We start from the raw sequence: 21,681 nt of genomic DNA, 5'->3' as shown, positions 1-21,681 counted from the left end.
CATGATGTTTACTTTAATTGAGCAATAATCCATGGCCACTATATAAACAGAAATAGACAACTCTTACTCACAGTATTTACTTTTTTTAGGTCTGTTTTGGGAGATGTTTAAATTAATTAATGGACTTTTGGATGGTGGGAGCATCAATGTCAAGGACACAGAACCTATAAAGAAAAAGATAAACACAAAGAGGGGCTGAGCCGAGATCTTGGAGAAGAGGATCTATTAAACTGGCAACTTCAAACATCAAGCTCCTGTATTTAAAAATATCTCACCATTTAAGAGTGAGGTGCTACAGCAGAACATGAGTACAATAATATCTTCTGAGTAAACAAGAACTGCATCCATAATTCTTCAGCCATGGACACCCTTACAAAGTGGGTTTCCCCTCAAATTATCAGCTTAAATACATGGCAATCAATGAGAATATATATAAAGATGTACATATTTTATATGAAAATGTGCCACAGACAGCTCTTGGGAACTGCAGCCACCTGCCTTCCCTCAACACCAATACATCCTGAATGTGGTGAAAATAGCGAGAAAGAAGAAAGATGTCATTAAAAGAGGCTGTCTAATTCTCAGAAAAGTGGTTGTCAGTAAAAATAAAATCCAAATACTGCTCTAAAAATGATTCACTGTGATCAAGGGCTTTTGGTTACTCCTTTCTGGACCCAACCCCCACAGCCCCACCCCACCCCCACCTTGTCCTAAATAGGATTGTTTGAAATTTCTGCAGCAGGAGGAAAAAAAGGAGAAAAAAACAAAACCAAAACAAAAAAATGAAAAAAAAAAACCAACCAAAAACCAGAAAAGAAAATGGATTTCTAACTCCTGCTTCAAGAAATAATTGCTCAAACTGTTTCTGTCTGGGGAGGGCTTAAAAAAAGTCCCAAAAGCTCAGAAAGTCCCGGAATTCATACCTTGATGGATTTTGATCTTCATCTCCCACTCCCACTCCAACCCCAATCACCATTAAGTTTGAAGAGAGGTCCTACAAAATCCAACAAGCTAAAAAAAACTCAGTGTAAAGGGAAAAGTAAATCATAAAGTAAACCAGTGAAAATTTAAAGTTAATTTTAATTTAAATTTTAATCCTAATCTTAATCTAAAAAACCACATTATTTTAATAATCCTCCCTACTTTGGATTCATCATTTTTTAAGATTACTTTTATTTATTAAATCATCTGCCTGTTAAATAAGAGCATTTCTTTCTTACTGCCTAATAGAATTAAGCATGTTTTGGCCTTTTTCTGTGTCTGCTCTCATTGAGATGTTTCCGGAATCTAAGTGGCTTTAAATTAATTTCTTTTTTTTTAATTTCTCAAGGCCTAAATAGTCTGTTTTTCTCAAATTTCACTCCATGAGCTGGCCGCCTGTATGGATGCAAAGATGTTTTCCCTGCACTTCATGCTGTAGGTAATCAGCATAGTTGAAAAACAAATACCAAGACAAAACAGATAGTCTAAAGTAATTTCCTAAAGAAGACAGGCCCTGCTGCTTCAGTCACATCAAAGATACAGCGGCTGGTGTGCTCACAAATTGCTGACAATAAATGGGGAGCTGTTTATCAGCTGGAGCAGTGCTGTAGATATGGTTGAGAAAATACAAACCAGAGAGCTGCACCCAGTACTTCAGGCTGGCAAACAGGGACTCTTTCACAGATCATACCCTGTTCTCTTGTCTTCTGGAAATTTTGTACAACACTAGGAATTTTTCATCTGGAGAAATGCAATATGTTTAAGAAACCAGACAACTCTTCCAGCCACTGTAGGGCTAAGTAGCTGATCTACCGGTACCTGCTAAAAGACAAAAAGCTGCCTGTGATGTAAACTCAATCTGCAATGCTTTTTAAGCAGGGATATGAGAACCCAGATCCTAGGGCACTTACGATCTGCCATAACTGCTATGCTGATAATTTCAAACACTGGATCAATTGCAGTGATCTTAAGCATATTCATGTGACTGACGTGACACATGATGCTCTAAAGACAACCTATTTTTTACAGCAGTTATGTTGATGGCACACCTCACGGAAACAAAGAAGGCATTACAAGACTGGCCTCCCTCCACAAGGAGTCTGCACTATTTATTTAATGAAAACACAGAGATGTAAGCTATTTTTCCATACAGAGGGAACACAGGTGTCACAGAACAGAACACTGCAGTATCTCGTATTTATGCAACAAATTGATCCTAACTGTATACTGCAAGATCATTTAAGTTCTATGCTCTCTGTATAACACAAGAGGAAAAGTTTCTAAAGAACGGGTTTCACAGAACCAAACAAGCCGAAGAGGAAATCATCTAAATTAGCCAGTATCAATATTGAGAAAAAGGTGTTAGCTATTATAGTTTGAGTATTTCTGAAAGCTTCTGGGACTCACAACTTAAAACTCAGAGTCTTTACTTCTGTCCTCTCCACCCCAATCCTCCCCAAATCTGCTGAGTCCTTGCTGTAATCACCCTTTGCTCTCTTTGCTCCTGGGGGAGCCAACTTGTATTCTGATCTTGATAATTTTCCTGCTGTACTGTAGGTCATTTGAAGCTAAAAATGCTCTACACTTCCTTGTTGAAGCTGTTCTGCGTGGACAAATTAGGTAAGCACAGGAGAGGCAAAACAGTAAGATGTCATGAATCAGTAACCTACTAATAATGAGGGTGCTCACTTCTAAGGGCAAAGACTTAAAATCAGGCAATATTTGACACAAGACACTTAAAAGAAAACAAATAAAAATAAATAAAAATTAATAAATCAAATCTCTCACTTCCAGGATGACAGACCTAATTGTAGAACAGACTTATTCTCATTTTCTCTCTCTGGCAAAATTAATATTTAACTATCCCTTAGAGTGCAGAACTGCTCCATTAGGGGAGATGCTTCCTGCATTAACTATTATCTGCACCTTGGTTCTTCGTAACGGAAGACAAAGGTTCAAGCAAAGGAAAGGATGAAATCTAGGCATCACACCTGGTTGGATGAATCACTGAAAAAATATGTGGGGGATCCTCTCAACATACTCTTCTAGAGCCCCTGATGCAACATTTCATGCTTTACAGTATGCTTAGGATGCTTCAATACTAGAAACATAAGTGCATGAAACTTGGGAGAGTTAACCTTTGGGGACCTAAATTCTACACTGTGGCACACAAATTGACACTTGTGTCCTACAGCCTCCTTAGCACAGTGTTTTGTTTCTGCTAAGGCCAGCATATAATTCAGAAAATGTTGAAAAGACTTGTTTGCATTTGCAATATTATCACCTCTCTAAATTCTATGAAGATTTGTATGGAATCTAGTTTGCCCCTAGCATGCTTGACAGGAAAACTGAATTTATGCTCCAGTATGTTCATACCCACAGAATCACACCAGCATATGTGTACAAGTAGATAACCACATACACAGAGACAGACATGCATACAAACACATACACAGACTCATTGTTGACTGGTTTTTTGGTAGTGTTTTGGTTAAATGTAATTCACAATTAAATGCTGCTTTTAGAACAACCTTCCAGGGATTCAGCTATTCTGCTCAAACCTTCTTCACAGCTGAAGAAGAGACAAAACATGGGCAGCCTTTTTTATTGAATTAATTTGATTTCTGTCTTTTGTCCTGCCAGCTATCAAAATTGTCAAATAAACCAGCTTTGATTCATAAATAATGGTTCCATTATATTTACTGTGCCACTGGTCAGAGTACCTGAAATTTTAATTCACTTGTTCAGCTAAATTTCATCCTCAGTTCACGGCCATAAAATTCTGTATTGACAAACTTTCAAACCAACTTTGACTCTGAGGTATCTAGTCAACATTTTTCTTCTGTGTGGATATTAGTTTATTGAATAAGTGGCATCTGTTTTCCTCCACATCACTAGTGGAGTAGGTATTTCCTTTTGACAGCTTTGCACGATTTATGGGTTTGCATGCTCTGAAGAAAAATAGTACTAAGCAAAAAATTCCAATTCATTACCTCTTAGTACTTAATTAAGTTTATACACATTGCACACTATAGGTGAACCCTGAAATGACTGTGACAGCCACTGAGCAGCAAGTTAGATTATCTTTGGAAGACAGAGAGACTTTTAATTATCTTGACCTCATTTTTCCATCTATGATATTCATAAATTTTCCTTCTATTTTGTTGCCTCCATCAGATGTACCAAACCATTCTGAAAACAAGATTATATCCTTAGCTATTTCCTTTTATCTGCACATTTAGGCACCAAATGTTTTTACAAATAGTGAAGTCAAGCAATGGTTTTTATCAGCTTACTTCACACAGCTGCAGATGAATTATGTTGTACAGGCTCCTCCTAATAATGGTTTGGTTTTGGAAATGATAACAGCTTGATAAAAGAAGCAGTGGATCTGGCTATCAGTAGATACAGAAATAAAGAGAGCCTGGGTTTTACCTGTCAGGGTTCTGCGTACACACATGCATCTGTAAGAGGATCCGCTGGGTGAAAGTCTTAAAGCATTGCCCACATTTCCAAAGATGCCAGTCACTGAACTCAGAATTTAGTTGGCTTGTTGAAGTTGGGCTTGCAAGAACTCGTTGGTTTTTGACACTGATCTGGTTAAATCCTGACTCGATGGACCCAGACTTATCCAGGAGAGAAAAATTTCTGCTACACGGAGTCTGTGGAAATACTATGGATCGCTGTGGAGTGGCGGGGGATAGTTTGCTACTTTTATTAAATGGTTGTAGGGTGTCTTGTCTGGACATGGCCTCCATTACAGTCGAAGGGACATTCACTGGGAGAAAACAAGAAAAGTAAATAAGATCCTTTTTATGCCTTTTTAAAACTAATACAGTTTTGGGAGACATGAAAAAAATACCAATATCCATTTTCTTGACACTAGAATTAAGCAACTTTATTTTAACAATGCACAAAAAAATGGGCTTGAATGAGACAGTGATCTGAATGGATGATGCTGATTCTGACATTGAAATGAAAACTCATGCAAATGGGTGTCTGAGAGTGAAAGGACTCAGAGAAGCCTGACTGTGATATACATTTATTGCACAATGGGATTGTCATCTGAAAGAGAATGCTGCTGCATTTGTGATAACCTGACTCTGCATGTTGCAGTCAGCATGTCCAATTGCTACAGCACAGACAAGCATGAATTTTGAGAGCACGGGGGAAAAATTCTTGTTCAGACATTCCTTGAGATACAGCAAGGCTTAAATATCTGCTGCAGCAATAGTTCCCTAATCCTCTTAAAGGGCAGCCACTAAGTATATTATACTATTACATCTCACAAATAGTCACAGCCAATACAATACAAAGCCAGTGACTTTACCATGACTTGTATGATTAAGGTTAATAGCAGTTAGATCACCACAAGACAATGCAAAGTATAGGCAGAGATACCTTTGCATCAATTTCCCACCTAAAAAATAGGAACAAAAGTTGTTTCCAGACCCATAAATGTCTTACGATCATCAATTAACTATGGCTTATGAGGGACTCAGATATTTCAGCAACAAATGCAATACACTGTTCTCACAAAGTGATTTAATGCTGAATTTGGATGTTGCACGACACGGACAGCAGGAGGCCAAACATATAGGAGAAAGCTGAACAGCTGCCTCACTCCTTGAATACCATCTAGATCATTCACTGAATGAGGCAAGGATCCTATGGAAAAATGGGCCAGGTGATAAAAGATTGTGCCACAATGCAAAATGAAGCATAATTTAGGCTGCCTGGGCCCAGTACCCTCTCATGCTTTCTAATTTTAGCACACTCAGCCTCATGAGATAATATTTAACAGAGATTTTTAAATTCAATATGTTGTATGCATATGTCTATGTCTACCTATGTTCACACATTTATTTACTGTCACAAAGTGTTAATATGTATATTTCCACATGTAGGTATATAGCACCTGCGAAGCAGGTGATTAGAAATTGCAACTCTGTTTATGTAAGTCATGATGATAGACTTCTAAGAGCAAATAAGAGAATTAAATTTCACTTGTAAGCTGGAATCATCCAACATTATTTAATATACAATAAAAATGTAATACAAACTAATGTTTTGTTAACACTTTATATAATGCCAGTTACTTCACAGAGTTATGTTCTAATATCTTCCATCAATCATAATGACTCCAATATTATAATATTACATGTTATTTAATTTATGTAAGTTGAGGTCCTTCCTAGGCTATTCTTTTCTGGAGTATGTGAGGCCCTGATTTCTAAGTAGAGTTACATCCATGGGGCGGTGTATTGCAAGTTTCCAGAGATAAAATACATCTTCGATGTCTGTTCAGTTCAAGGGGCAATTTATATACCTCCATTTTGCCCCAACATTCTCACACAAGAAGCAGATCACTTTGGGGTTTTGGTTTTTTTGGTAATTTTGGTATTCATAAAAGTCCACAGAAGCAATAAGATCATGATATTAAAGACCTAAGAATATAGGCAGAATTTGTACTGGGTGAGAATACCCCTGTGCAGAAGATAAGCAGAATGTCTACTCTGAGGGCTTAAGTGGCACTTAAGTCATATACCAGCCTGCAGCTGGCTCTGTGCTCAGAGATTAATTTCATTTACTCACATTAGTCTCTCTGTGGATGAAACTCTTGTTTCGCTCACAGCAAAATAACAACTGACAATATTTAGAGATTTTAGTCATGCTTTGCTTTTCAAATCAAGGTTTGTAAGCTTCATCTCATGAAAGAAAAAATAATATTTCTATATTGTACGCTGCAGTGTGAGTTTTATCAGCAAACATTACTGCCAGCAATTAAATTTCTTTTAAACTTTTCTCAAGCCCAACAGATTTGAAAACTCAAGATGAAAAAGGATGTTATTTTTGACAGTTTAATCCCTGCTATCTTGCTGTTTTATTGCTGCATGGTTCAGTATTTAAGTTGCTATGAGATATGCGTTCACCCTAGCATTGCTGTTTAAGTATCCAAGTACTTGACCAAAAAAATACATCTTATATGTAATTGATTAAGCATGGGTAGCCACAGGGTTACTTTAGACTAAAATCAGTCAGGCATCCATTATTGGTTTCGTCCACCATGTAGATACACATAGCTGTCAAAATAGAAGAGAGGTCTTTGATGCAAACTATAATCAAGTTCCACACACAGAGTGAAACTGAGAGGTGTGCTTGGATCACCCATTCCCATTACAGACAAAGGTATCCAGCACCAGATTGCACCAGGTTTGAGTTACGAGTTACCTGCTTAATTTTGTGATTATTCCTGGCAAACTAAATGTAAAATATTGAGAAGGGTAGAAGAATGGATGGAAATGGAATGGCCAGGATGAAATGGAGGTTCATTGTCATTTCAGGCTACTTCCACTCAGTTTGTATTCAGAGAAGCTGGCTTTTACATTTTAACCACAAGGATGTCATCTCTACAATCAGTCAGCACAGCTTGTCTTGACATACTCAGTGGTAACAGAATGAAGAGTCACTAACAGAGGCCCCATGGACCTGTAGTGCATTACTGTTTTGGCAAGACAGTGTCTTGTGGTAGGTCTGATAACAATGGAGAGGCCAAGCAAATTGGTTAAGAATAGACTAGGAATGAATCACTTATGAGGAAGAGTGATTCTACACACTACCAGGCTATGTGGGGTTGCCATGGTGGGAAATCTGTTTTTTAATTGTGCGTACCTGCACACTTCCAAACATCTCCATTTATTTAGGTAATCTTATCATGATTTTGCGCAGCTTAATTGTATCACCTTCCGGGGTTTATTTAGTACACATTGAGCTTACCTTAAATATACAACCACTTCCATTTAATATGTCTTAAAATACTCTAGAAGTATAGCTGATTAGGTATGAAACAGGAATTCTGGCTTACACAAGTAGAGATGCAAGGGAGAACTTACAATTTTCATCTTGTGCAATGCACTGGAGGGGGATTCCAAAGAAAGAAGTGTAGCTGTCATTGTACCACACCAACAGCTCGGTGCCCCTGGGGATATCTATACAAGCCCGGTAGAATATATTTGACCTAATCAAGAGGAAAAGAAAAAAATGCCTAATTTAGGAACAGAGCATTCTCCTCTTATCATATACAGTATTACAGTAGAAATCCATTGTTTTGGAAGCATTTCTGCAGATAACTAAATGAATAACTTACTGATTATTTTAAAACCATATCTATCATTAGGGAAGGACTTTGTTCCTGTAGCATAGGGTAACAACTTACAGGCACTCTGTACCTAGCATATTTTAAATAACAAGATTTTTATAAGCACCAGAATTTTATGAAAAGACAGATATTTTCTTGCAATGCCCCTTTTAAAATTATTTCAGAAATGCTACATTTTGCCCACACAACACAAGCATCGCATCAGTGGTGCACACATTTCAGTAAATTCAGCCATTTAAACAGCTCTGCATTTGTCATCTAAATTAAAGTTAACATATTTTAGGGGTAAACAGACAACAGTTCTTTCACGTAAATAAGTTCTTTTAGCAAGAGGTTTCAAGCAGCATGACATGCCCTTTCATTACAGCAATACACCACTGAAAGAGAGATCTTGGACTGTTGAGTAAAACAGACTTTGGCTTAGGGAAATAAAAGAATGGGTTTAACCTGAACATACAGCCATAGAATCTTCCCCTGTCTGGAACATGATGGCAATGTTGATGATCCTTCAGTAAGTATAAATTAGTGTTACCATAAATGTGATATCACATTGCTCTGTGGGAAAAGACTGTGGATATTCCTAGAACACTGAACTGGGTGTTGGGAGGGCTAAGGAAAAATCCTAGAGTCTCCACCATAAAAGCAAGAGCCTTATTCTGACCTTGCAGTGATGTAAATAGCTTCGGAGTGATACTTCTACAGTTAACAGATTTACATGGGGGCAAAAACAGTCTAAGATTAGAATCAGGCACAAGATAAAATAAAAATGTTATCAGTTCATAGTGGCTTTTCCCTTAGGCTTCACATGGAGCAGTAAAACACACTGCTGTGAGATGGATAGAAATTCAATATATACAAGAAGAACACTACACTCTTGCTGAAGGATTACATACCAAAATGATACAGTCAAAGCACCAAGAAACGGCCATTTTTTATAACAGCTTATGTAAGGCAGGAAAACATCCATAGACCAAAAAAAAAAAAAAAAACTGTTAGGCCTCAACCAGTTTTCTGAGTGAAGAATTGCTACAAACGTTTGCCTGAAGTTCAAGATAAAAGTGTTTAGGGTTGGTAGGCCTTAAATTTAGACTTTCTATAAAGAATTGGCTGTAGCGATGCAATTTGTTCCTTGTATAACACTGCAGACATAAGGAGAATCTTTTACCACATTTTTCATGGCAGTGAGATATGCACTTGTCAACATATTTTGTCACCGCAAAGTGGCTCTTGGCAACAGGATCATAAAGATCAATAAAAAAGTGCAGATTCTCAATATTTTACTAGCAGCTGCAAAAATTTCATTTATCTTGTTATTTTCCTCGCTTACTGCCACCCTGTCTCAGGAGGGCACTGCTAGCTAAGCAGAACGGTTTTCTTACCCTTCTATGAATATCTGACAAAAACTCTCCCCTCTGTGTTTCCCCCTCTCCTTTCCTCCTCCTTCTCCTCTTCTCCCTCTCTTTCTTCCCAGAGCTGTGCATTTTGTTAATTCTTTCCACTGTTACATAAAAATGAAAACTGGAGCCACACTATAAATTACCTGCATCTCCTAACTTGAGAAAAATTGAGTCTACTTTGTACTTCACCCTTGTAACATTTCATCTCTCAGTTTGGCTTCCCTTAACATAAACACAGCAGCCCAGCAAATGAATGTGCTAAAACTAAATGACACACTTTGCCGCTGAGAGAGCAGAACTGTTTTTGAGCAATGGGTGGTCTGTGAGGCTTCGAGTAGGCAGGGAAAAAAAAGTGTAAGAGTACACCGTCCCTTACAAGCGTGCAGAGCTTCCAAAACTCGCAGAAATCTCTGCATGCTGAAGTACATCAAAGGGATTTTTCCCTTTTCGGATAATATTTCCTTTGCTGACATGTATTTAGTATTGTGGTTGGATGACTCATAAAGATAGCTTCATGGCGTCCCAACTCAGTTGAAGCAGAACACATGCCAACAAACATTATTGTCAGCCTCAAAATAAAAACAAAACGTTCAGCTAAGGGTCAATCAATCAAGAGCACTTTGAAGAAAATTCCATTTAGATATTACAAATCATAACAGAATGAATTTAAACCAGCTGACTTTCTGTGAGGAGGACGTCCATGTACAATAAAAATTAGGCTGGTTTTTCAGTGTCCAACTTTTCTATTTTCTTACACTTGGATGTAGTCACTGGTGATGGATGCCAGTTTTTTAAATTGTGTTTTTGTAGTTCATTTTATAAAGATCTGAAGTAATCGAAAACAGATCAACAGAGGGAACTCTAAGTAAAAACTCCATCATGAAAGGAGAGTTGTAAAATCCACTTAATATTGACAGATGTGTAATGACTTTCTCATGCTCACTTTTCATTTAGGTTTGTCATCTATATATATGTATGCATTTTTTTTCCTTATTTATATATATACATATGCGTGCACACACCACCACACTGAGAAATAGTTCACAAGATACCTACAAAAATACTTTTTCATCACAGCAATCTTTATTCATTATCCAGTGTGTTTATTTAAAATCCAATGGGATCTTAGCTATAGATATCAGATATTTAAGGGTATAATAAAAGATTTGTAATGTATAAATAGGATTGTTACTTTTTTAACTGCAGCATTCTTTAGTCAACTGGCCAGAGAATAAAAAAGCTGAAAATGCAATTGAACAATTTTACCATTGTTAAATTGGAACCCTATGGGATAATCAAACTTTATATATTTCATTTAGCTTGCTTTTGTATGTTTTATTTTTAATTTTAAAGGTACTTTAAATAAGTTTAAGATTCTTCCTAAAGAAAAGAAACTCCACTTTCTAAAGGAACTAGCAAAAATCAGGATTGCTCACTGTGAGTGGCAAGCCCGGGGCATTCTTTGATGTGCTTCCTACCACATTTAATAAGGCCAAGCAGTTGCTTCTGATTCTGAGGCAAAAGATTTGTTTATAGCTGAGATCATTTATTTATGTAATGCATCGTCTGGGTTTTCTGAATCTGTTTGCGAGTACAGAGTAAAATGCACCGTAATTTCTTTACATTTCTCTTCACATTTTGACCTTCTCTAGCCAGCGACATAAGAGGCACAAGCACAGCAATCTTGGCTAGCAGGTGCACTCAACATATAAGCTTTAGGTCTATACATACCTCATGACCAACTCTCAGAAAGGCTCTGTGTTCAAAACTCCTCTCTTGCCATTTTCCCCCTTCCTCTAGCACATGCGTCTTTATCAAGGGCAGAAGATTGCTCATGCTAGCTTGCTTCTGATTAGACTGTTTGAAAAGGTGCAGAGGGCTCTATGCAGTGTGGTGGTCACACTGGTGACACAGCGCTGTACTTGGTCCCAGGAGCTCCGCTCTGCAGCTGTTGTCTTGCCCGAAATGAGCACACTCACAAAAGCTCTGCTGCTTTCTTTGCCATCACAGGCAATAGCACTGGTCACAGTTACAATCTGACTTTTCACTAAAAACATTTTCATTTTGTTGCATTAATGAAAAAATACTTTACCTGTACTGAACCACTGTTAAATTCTGTTCCCCACAGTGCCTTGCACATCGGATATACCTCATCCAGCTTGACTTGCTGGGTTCTCCACCATCAATAAAGTGCTGCAGTGTCCCATCTTGGTCATATATCTGGGGGAGATGTCACAAGGTCAAGTAGTTAGAACAAATCATCAGCAGTCATTTTCACTACTTTGCTGGTGTCTCTCTGTGCCTTTTCTAGGAATTTATTGCCATGAGATTTGTCATTGCGTACTGATGCTCTTGGAAATCTACAGGCAACAGCAGAAAAGTATTTTGGGGGATGCAAGTTTATCATGTTTCTTTTTATCAAGCCAATCTTTTTGTATTAAACATATTTGTGGTGTCTCAAAGATGTGACCATGTTTCCCAAAGAATATTTAACCTACTTTGACAGGCTGGTCTTAAATAATGAACTGCCAAATAAACAAGAAAATCTGGATGTAAAGTCTGCATTGAAATAGCTGGAACATCTGAGCAAGAGGCAGTAGTAATCCCTAAACAAGTATCCCTCCCTTCACATCTCAGTTGCAGCAAAAGCATGTACTTCAGCAACCTCACACGATACATTAGGGAGTTGTAGGATTCATAATACCAAAACAAATGAGAATAGAAGGAAAAAGAGAGTTGAAGACGCCTTTAGAAGCTCCCTTGGGACATATAATTTTTTGAAGTAGTAAATGAGAAACTCATCCTGAGGGAATCATGGTTTTCCTAAACATGACATTCCTGTTAAGGACATGAGAGCCAGTTACAGTAATTTTTTAGAAAGACCGTATTATGTATCTATTCAGCACCGGATGCTCCCTCTGAAGTGGAAAAATAAAATTGCTCTGGAGGCTCTGAAATGAAAAGGTACATGTTTCATGCACACTTGTCCTTCTGACTGCTTACAAAAGTGTTACCTAGGAAGTGCTAATCCTAGTAGAAGCACACAATCTTGCAGTATTCTTACCTGTTACACCATTACTTCGTTAAACTTCAGAAATGCATCTGAACAATTAGGTGCTTATCTGAAGCAAACCTGATATTAAGATCTTTTGCACTCCACAGACACCATCTGCTTTAATAATCCTATGCCAAAAATGTTATTGCTTTTGAAATTCTATGAGCATAAATTGATGTCTTCTTGAAAGTACTAATTCCGCTGATTAAAGAGGAAACACAATTATTACATTCACTGAACATTTCTAGAGCAAGCAAATTAATGATCTTGTATTCCTACTTCAATATCAAGAGAATAATCTCAGAAATTATGTGACTATTTTCAATATTTCTGATTTATTAAAAGAGTGTTTCCTATGATGCATACAAAAACATACACAGGAATCAGAATCTCATTCTTTACCACATGAGTCTCAAATTCAGGAGCCAGCTTTCCTTTTGCTTTTGACCAAGAGGGACTGGGAGTAATCAGGAGCAATGTATCCATTGCTAGAGCATGAGAGACAGGGAAATCAAGTGCCTACAGAGATCCTTATCACTTGTTCCTGAGTGCCTGTGACAAGGACCAGGTGGAACCTGGCCAGTCATTCCTGGGTTGATGAAGCAAGATGCTACCCCAGCATGCACTGAGCAGTGGAATAAGGTCAGAGAAATCAGGAGTACTCAGAGGCAAACAAATGCTCCAATACCAAGGATTTATTTTACTTTTTATATACGGTAGCTTGTTGATTATTAGCAAGGACCTATTCTTATGTAAACATGTTAATGTGTGTTGAATGTAAGACCATAATATGCTAAACAGTAAAAATTTGTAATGGAAATGGGAACGTTTTACAGGAAATCAGCCTACAAAAAGGAAGAGAAGGATAAATGAGTAACTGTGCTTGGCTGGGACCATTTTGGCAGTATCTATCCAAACAGTCTCAGCACAGTGTTTATTACCCATTCATTTACATGGTGCTTACTAGCATAATAATATGTGGCTTAACATGAGGCAAAAATGATTCCCTTCAAGAAAGAGCTGATAGCTTCCTAATCCCCAGGTGATATGAAAAAGGAAAGACAAAGATGACTGCTATAATCAGTACTGACAGTCATATCTGGATACACAGGGACTCTCTCATGATTTTGTGTATATGGACAGTCAAGAGCTTGCATGAGAAATTAAATGAAAATGCAGAACTGGACCTTTCTCAGGCCTTGGCCTGAAGTAGGAAGGACTGCTCTACAAGCGAGACTAAATATTTTCAAATGCTTTATTCTTGCAAGTACTGATGCATCACTGAAATTATGTTCTCCTTTCCTAGGGGAATATTTACTGACATTGCAAATAAACCTGCATAGTCAGAATCCATCTCACTGCATTCTTAGCCCTGTCCTTAAGGGAATGAAAACCTACCTGTAAGGAAGCAGAAATCCTAACCTTAGAAGGGAAACAGCAACACTGCATTGTATCTGTTTATTTGTCAAACTGCATAATGCAGGTTAAAATCTGGAAAAAAAATAACTGATATGGGTGTTGTTCTTATTCATATTACCAGCGTGCACCAGTTATTGTTCATTTTACAATTGCCTAAATCTGGCAACCACTATATAATTGCCTGAAGAAACCATCATCAGGGAGCAAATCATGACCTGCCATTACAGAGGAAAAGCAAACCTGGAATGCAAGCTGTGAACCCAGACAATATAGCAAACTATATGAATATACATATTCGCCTGCATCTGTATGGCACATGCATATATACTTAAATACTCTTAGCATCTATTACAAAAACTACTGCAGAATCTTATTATAAACTGACGTTACTGAAAATCTTTGACTACCTCACTAGATCACTACACCAATCTACACTGGCATAACTTTTAACACATTGCGAGAGCCTCATGGCAAAGCAAAATACTGTTTCTCCAACTCCCTACAGAGAATGCATGTATTTTTTTCTGTATCTCATTGATCTAAGTGGTGGAAACCAAATCAGTTATTTCATTTTTCCACTTTGATTACACTTGGAAATGTTATCTAAACTGCAAACTGTATCTTTTCCCTCTTCTGACCTAAAGTAATTGTTAATTGTTGGTTTTGCTGACTTTTAAGTGGGTGGGGGTTTTTTTGCTTTTGCTTTAAAAGTGTCAGAGCTTTAAGATTTCTTTCTTATAATCTGTTCCAGTTTTGAGGAATGCACCAGACTACTGGCAGAGACCAGTGTCTGATAAAAGAGGACTGCACTCACTTTCTGATTTGACAATTCTTGTGTTCCTCCTTAGCAGTTCCCATACAATTAATTAACTTCTTAATAGGTTCTTTACTATTTACAGGAAGTTTACTGGTATGTTAAATATCAAGAGACTCAGAATGTGAAGCATATTATTAAAATCTATGAATTTCATCCTTATACTTCAGAATACAACAGAAATAGCTTCAATTTCCAAGAAAGTAAGTCCAAAGTGTAACCAGCACAATTCAAGTCTTCTCTTTTCCATTTTGTATAGTCTTTCCTCACAAACACCAGTTTACTCAGTAACCAAGACATAAATACAAGTCAGGATCATCTTGTAATGGTGTCAAATATAACTTAAATATGAAGGATTGGATTTATTACTTGTTGGATTGGTTCTTGATAATTGTATGGCAGTTGTAGATACTGAAACTTACAATGACAATGAAAATAGCAATTTATAATGGCAATGATAATATCATTTATAAAGCATACTGCACCTCATATAAGTGATGCTCTAAAAGCTGTGAATGACCATTACTAAGTAAAATAAACAGCAGTTGCTGGAACATCTGTCACTCTGGCAACATACCAAGCCTAGGTAGGACCATGTAAGATTTAAGTTGTATTAACAGGCGAGGCACAGCACTAAACAGTCTTCTGAGAACTCTCGATTACTTCAGTACTGACACAGTCAGTATTGCTCACTTGGATAGATAGGGGCAAATGCAATTCCAATGCTAAAGATTGTCATTCAGATTTCTGATATAGATGTCACAGAATTTTAGAATAAACGAGTCCAAATGTAATAGCACTGCTGCCAAGAAATCCGAAATATGAAGCAATTAAAAACAATTTCACAGAAAAGACAGGGAGAGTTAGTTCGTTGGAGCTCTTTCCTCTCTATCTGTTCTTTTCCTTTATTCTCGTTCCATGTCCCGCTAAAGGATTGTGTCTTTGGAAGTTCTGTCTGCATTTTATTTTCCCATTTAGTCAAATAAAAAAGGCATTAGCATACAAATTAATCAACCTCTCATTTTCCTTGCAGGCAGAGGGAGAAAAGATTGGTCCTGAAAGTGGAATTTTTCTTTGCATGTATTTTTTTTGGTAAAAGTAGCTATTAGAGATATTTTTTTATGTTGCAAGACATCAAAAGAGATGCAAAGAAAACCACAAAACATGTAAGAATTAATTCTTACCATTAGTAGAGAATCTTGCTTTTTGCTGTTTCACTACTATTCTCATTGACAGCATATGCATAAGGGTCATAGGCTTTTCAAATCACTTGGTATTAGCCTTCTCCCACAAGAAGTCCTACCCTTGACTTCAGAGATAGAACTCAAGACTCAAGATAGCAAGTACTTTTGATGAGTGCATACATTTCATAAATCATCAGCTATGCAATTTAAAACCACAGAAATACTGTAAACTACTGGAAATATGGAGAAAAAGGTTGTAACAATCTAATGAAACAGCCTGACACGTCAGATATGGTAGCATCCTTACAAGTTATATTCATTCTATAACAATGTATGAACCTACAAGCTACAGCAACACAGAAAGCTTCTTTCTTCACTGGCTTGGATATCAGAACTGAATAATCTCTGCAGTAGGCAAATCTCACTACAGCGAGACATTGTTTTTAACATAACAACACTACAACATCCTCTACAGGTGACTGTATCATAAAGAGAAGTTGTTAACAATGCCAAAAGGAGCAACGTTTATAAGCCTGTGTACTTAGATGACAGCCTGTGAAAAATGTGCAATTATAGAACCATAGAATCATGGAATTATTTAGGTTGGAAAAGACCTTTAAGATCATCAAGTCCAACAGCAAACCTAACATTGCCAAGTTCACCACTAAACCATGTCCCTAAGCACCACATTTACATGTCTTTTTAATACCTCCAGGGTCAGTGACTCAACCACTTCCCTGGGAAGCCTGTTCCAATGCTTGACAACCATCTCAATTAAGATTTTTTTTCCTAATATCCAGTCTAAACCTTCCCTGGCACAACTTCAGGCTGTTTCCTCTTGTACTGTTGCTTATTAATTGGGAAAAGAGACCGACAGCCACATCACTACAGCCCCCTGACAGGGAATTGCAGAGGGCAATTAGATCTCCCCTCGGCCTCCTTTTCTCCAGGCTAAAGGACCCCAGTCCCCTCAGCTGCTCCTCATCAGCCCTGTGCCCCAGCCCCTTCCCCAGCCCCGCTGCCCGTCTCTGGACACGCTGCAGCCCCTCAATGTCCCCCTTGCAGTGAGGGGCCCAGACCTGAACACAGGGTTCGAGGGGCGGCCTCAGCAGTGCCCAGTGCAGGGGGACGGTCACTGCCCTGGTCCTGCTGGCCACACTGCTGGGGACACCAGCCAGGGTGCTGCTGGCCGCCTGGGCCCCCTGGGCACACTGCTGGCTCCTGCCCAGCCGGCCGTCACCCAGCACCCCCAGGCCCTTTCCCACCAGGCCCTTTCCAGCCGCTCTGCCCCAGCCTGTAGCGCTGCGTGGGGCTGGTGTGACCCAGGGGCAGGACCCGGCACTGAGCCCTGCTGAACCTCACACAACTGGCCTGGGCCCATCACTCCAGCCTGCCCAGGTCCCTCTGCAGAGCCTCCTGCCCTCAGGCAGGTCAACACTTGCCCCCAGCCTGGTGCCATCTGCAAATTTCATGAGGGTGCACTTGATCCCCTTTTCCAGATCATCAATAAAGACATTAAACAGAACAGGCCCCAACACTGAGCCCTGGGGAACACCACCTGTGACCAGCTGCCAACTGGATGTAACCCCATTCCCCACCACTCTTCGGGTCCAGCCATCCAGCCAGATTTTTACTCAGCGAGGAGTGCACCCATCCATGGGCAGCCAGCTTCTCCAGGAGAATGTGGTGGGAAACTGTGTCAAAGGCTCAACTGAAGTCCAGGCAGACAACATCCACAGCCCTTCCCTCATGCACTGAGCCGCTCACCTTGTCACAGCAGGACAGCAGCAGGTTAGTCAAGCAGGACCTGCCTTTCACAAACCCCTGCTGGCTGGGCCTGATGCCCTGGTTGTCCTGTACGTGCTGTGTGATGGCACCCAGAATGATCTGCTCCATAACCTTCCCTGGCACCAGGGTCAGACCAACAGGGCTGTAGGTCCCTGGATCTTCCTAGCAGGACATCTTGTAGATGGGCATCATGTTTGCCCAGCCAACTGGGACCTCCCCGATATAACCAGGGCTGCAGATAAATGACTGAAAGTGGCTCAGTGAGCACTTCAGCCAGCTGCCTCAGTACCCTTGGGTGGATCCCATCCTGCCCCATAGACTTCTGTATGTCTAAGTGCTGTAGTAGGTCACTATCCATTTCCCCTTGGATTGTGGGGGCTTCATTCTGTTCCCTGTCCCTGTCTTTCCAGCTCAGGGGGACAGGTACCCCAAGAACAGCTGGTCCTTACTATTAAAGACTGAGGCAAAGGTGGCATTAAGTACCTCACTCTTTTCCTCAGCCTTTGTCACTATGCTTCCCCCAACATCCAACCAGGTATGGAGAGTCTCTGTTGCTCTCCATTTGTGGTTAACATATTCATAGCAACATTTTTTATTGTCTTTTTATGGCAGTAGCCAGATTAAGTTTTAGTTGGGCTTTGGCCCTTCTAATTTTCTCCCTGAAAAAACTCATGACATCCTTGTAGTCCTCCTGAGATGCCTGCCCCTTCTTCCCAAGGTCATAAACTCTCTTTTTTTTCCTCACTTCCAGCCAAAGCTCTCTGTTCAGCCAGGCTGCTGTTCTTCCCTGACAGCTCATCTTTCAGCATGTGGGGATAGCCTGCTCCTGCACCTTTACGATTTCCTTCTTGAGGAATGTCCAGCCTTTCTGGTCCCCTTTGCCCTTCAGGACTGCCTCCCAAGGGACTCTGTCAACCAGGCTCCTCAACAGGCCAAAGTCAGCCCTCTGGAAGTCCAAGGTAGTGGTTCTGCTGACCCCCTTCCTTACTTCCAGAATTGAAAACTCTTATCATCTTGTGATCATTATGCCCAGGACGGCCTACAGCCATCATGTCCCCACAAATCCTTCTCTGCAAACAGCAGGTCCAGTGGTGTGCCTTCCCTAGCTGGCTCACTCACCAGCTGTGTCAGGTAGTTATCTTCCATGTACTACAGGAACCTCCTAGACTGTTTCCTCTCTGCTGTACTGTATTCCCAGCAGACATCTGGTAAGCTCAAGTTCCCCACAAGAAAAAGGGCTAGAGCTTGTGAGACTTTTTCCAACTACTTATAGAATATTCAGCCTGCCTCTCCATCCTGGCTGGGTGGTCTATAACAGACTCCTACCATGATATCTGCCTTCCCCTTGATTCTTACCCATAACACTCAACCCTGTCATCATCATCATTAAGCCTTAGACAATCAAAACACTCCCTTACAGGGCTAACCCACCACCTCTTCTTCCTTGCCTGTCCCTTCTGAACACTTTATAGCCATCCATTGCAACGTTCCAGTTGTGTGAGTCATCCCATCAAGATTTTCATGATATCAACCATGTCATAGTTTTCCAGATGCATAGTGGCTTCCAGCTCCTCCTGTCTGTTGCCCATGCTGCCAACTATGGAAGATTACATTCGGAGACTGGACCTATAAAGCCTATTCTTTACAACAGAGAAACAATCCCTGCTTGTCTCCCTTTGTCAGAGCCAGTAAGACCCACAGCCTAACACATAACCTTTCTGATGCATCCAAAACCTTGGAGTCCAGTTTCCTCCCTCAGGCCCATAACTCTTCAGCCACTCAGGCTGTGTTTCTCTGTCCATTTGTTCACTTGGGATGTTTGGAGAAGAAAACTACAGGCAAAAAGGCCCAGGATTTCTGTGTCTCCTACAGTCCTTTTCGGGCTGGTTTGAGTATTTGATTATTTCCTTTGAAGGAAACTGCCATTTCTTTAAGTTTTTATTTATTTATTTATTTGCTTTGCAGCGTTGTATTCACCCCCTGGAATAAACTAGTGCTGTAAGTAAAGCTGAATGCACATATGCTTTGATAGATTGGAGGAGAGCCTTACCGTGGCCTTACCTGCAGAACAGAGCTCTACAGACATCTTAACGAATGACAAGGATGGTTAGTTTTTCCATAGAGCTGAAAAAATAGTGAACATCCATGTTTCTGAAAAGCTCTTGAGACTCACATAGGTAAGTGCACAGTAAAATTCAGTGATCTGACTTGCCTGAGGCAGTTATTGTCAAGCAAAACGTCAGTGAACTGTAGCGTTTATTATGACATGTATACATTATTTATTTGTTAGCATTTCTAATCATGTCAAACTGAAAGAAAACTGGATTGTATGCATGACTTGATAATTTAGTCATTTAGATTGGATTCTGTGTAGTACATTAGTGCCTATCTCCGTTGGAAATCAACACAGGGCCAGAGGACCTCATTATCTGCAAAGTTGGAAATGTTCAGAAAATGCTGTAGGAACCAAAAGAGAGGAGACAACTGACAAAATTTCCTGAATAGATTACATTTAAGAAGGTTAGTTTAGGCTGAAAATCAAACTACAGCTGGGCTGATATTTGTTGATAACAAATGTTTGAAGAATGAATGCTTTTAGATTCTAAATGTCTTTAGCATTAGGACCTGGGCGTCTGATTCAGAGTCGGAGAGCTCTTCTGAATACGCATCTTCTCCCTGTTACTGAATGAGAAAGCTGTGTAGAAACAGCCACGCATTTAGCCATCACATCTGTCTCCTTTCATTCACTAGCTTGGTGACTAAGGCAGGCCATTCAGCAAACATTTTAAGAATAACTCGTAGTCTCTATATAAAACAAAATATGAAGTATGATGAAACTCAGAAGCAAACTGCAATACGTGGAAAAGTTTACAAACACAGATTAACTAAAAAGAAATACTGATGTTGCTAGATAATAATATTATATAATCACATCCTTTACAAAGGCCATGTCTCAAACATTGAAATACTTTGTAAATGGCATACTATCTTTTCAATTACCTATACAGTAAACAGGCAAATTATTCTTAGCCAATATAAAGAAATGCCTATTCATCACATTGAGATAACTCTAACTTTGATGCCTAATAAGTATTACTGAATTTGTAATAATCAACCTCACATATAAAACTGGTATGAAAAAAATATTAGCATACATATCAGCAACTTCAATTTACTATAAGCAGAAACATTTGGACGGATTCCCTATTCATCTGTATGGACATTATTTCAGAAAAATACTAGTTATAAATGCTTCTCATATATTTGGGTTGCCACTTAAAATATGCCTTCATATTCTTTATGGATGGATGTCAGAATTAAAACTATAAATATACTACAGATTACATCTAAACTTGTTGGCTTATGATGAAATACGAATACTTTATTCTTATTATGTAGATCGTGAAAGCTAGTTAATACAGTCTTTACATGTATGTGAAATAAATCTATGTCAGTAACTAGTTACTTACTTTGAAGTGCTTCTATTTTTTAAACACCTGGATAATATTTTGTTGCCATGTAGAAAATTAAATGGTTCTTTTAAAGAATGATTTTTCCTTTTGCAATTTTTGTATCACATGCAAAATGATGCAATTTCTTAATACTTTGAATTAGCATGAAAATTTCCAAATTTTTTTAACTGCACTGAAGCATTCTGAACTGCTATAAACTATTAACAGAATAGAAATGTGAAATAAGTGAGCAAGGAGGAAATATCAGGAGGCCTCACTGGTTAAAATCAGACTAAAATGTTCTCCAACATTTGCTGGCAATAATCTCGAGATGCAACACCTCTGTGAAAATGCACAGAAATATATCCTGACAGCCAATGGTCTTTCAACTGCTCACACTATTCAAAGCAATTTTCTACAATTAGCCATATC

The 21,681-nt window shown here is 39.0% G+C and overlaps 1 protein-coding gene across 1 annotated transcript in view; it reads right to left on the bottom strand.

Moving 5' to 3' along the window:
- Positions 1-21,681, bottom strand: part of PRDM6 (PR/SET domain 6) — a 78,940-nt gene that overhangs the window by 16,028 nt on the left and 41,231 nt on the right. Inside the window, exons 3-5 of the mRNA XM_005242525.3 lie at positions 11,630-11,757; positions 7,875-7,999; positions 4,417-4,759 (exon numbers count right to left, since the gene is read on the bottom strand). Of these exons, the coding sequence (XP_005242582.3) occupies positions 4,417-4,759; positions 7,875-7,999; positions 11,630-11,757 (596 nt within the window). The remainder of the gene's footprint in view (positions 1-4,416; positions 4,760-7,874; positions 8,000-11,629; positions 11,758-21,681) is intronic.

Source organism: Falco peregrinus, chromosome Z (genome assembly GCF_023634155.1).
Source record: "Falco peregrinus isolate bFalPer1 chromosome Z, bFalPer1.pri, whole genome shotgun sequence".
Taxonomy (NCBI): Eukaryota; Metazoa; Chordata; class Aves; order Falconiformes; family Falconidae; genus Falco; species Falco peregrinus.
Note: the sequence above shows the minus strand (reverse complement) of the source record. Positions and strands in the feature narration are given on the sequence as shown.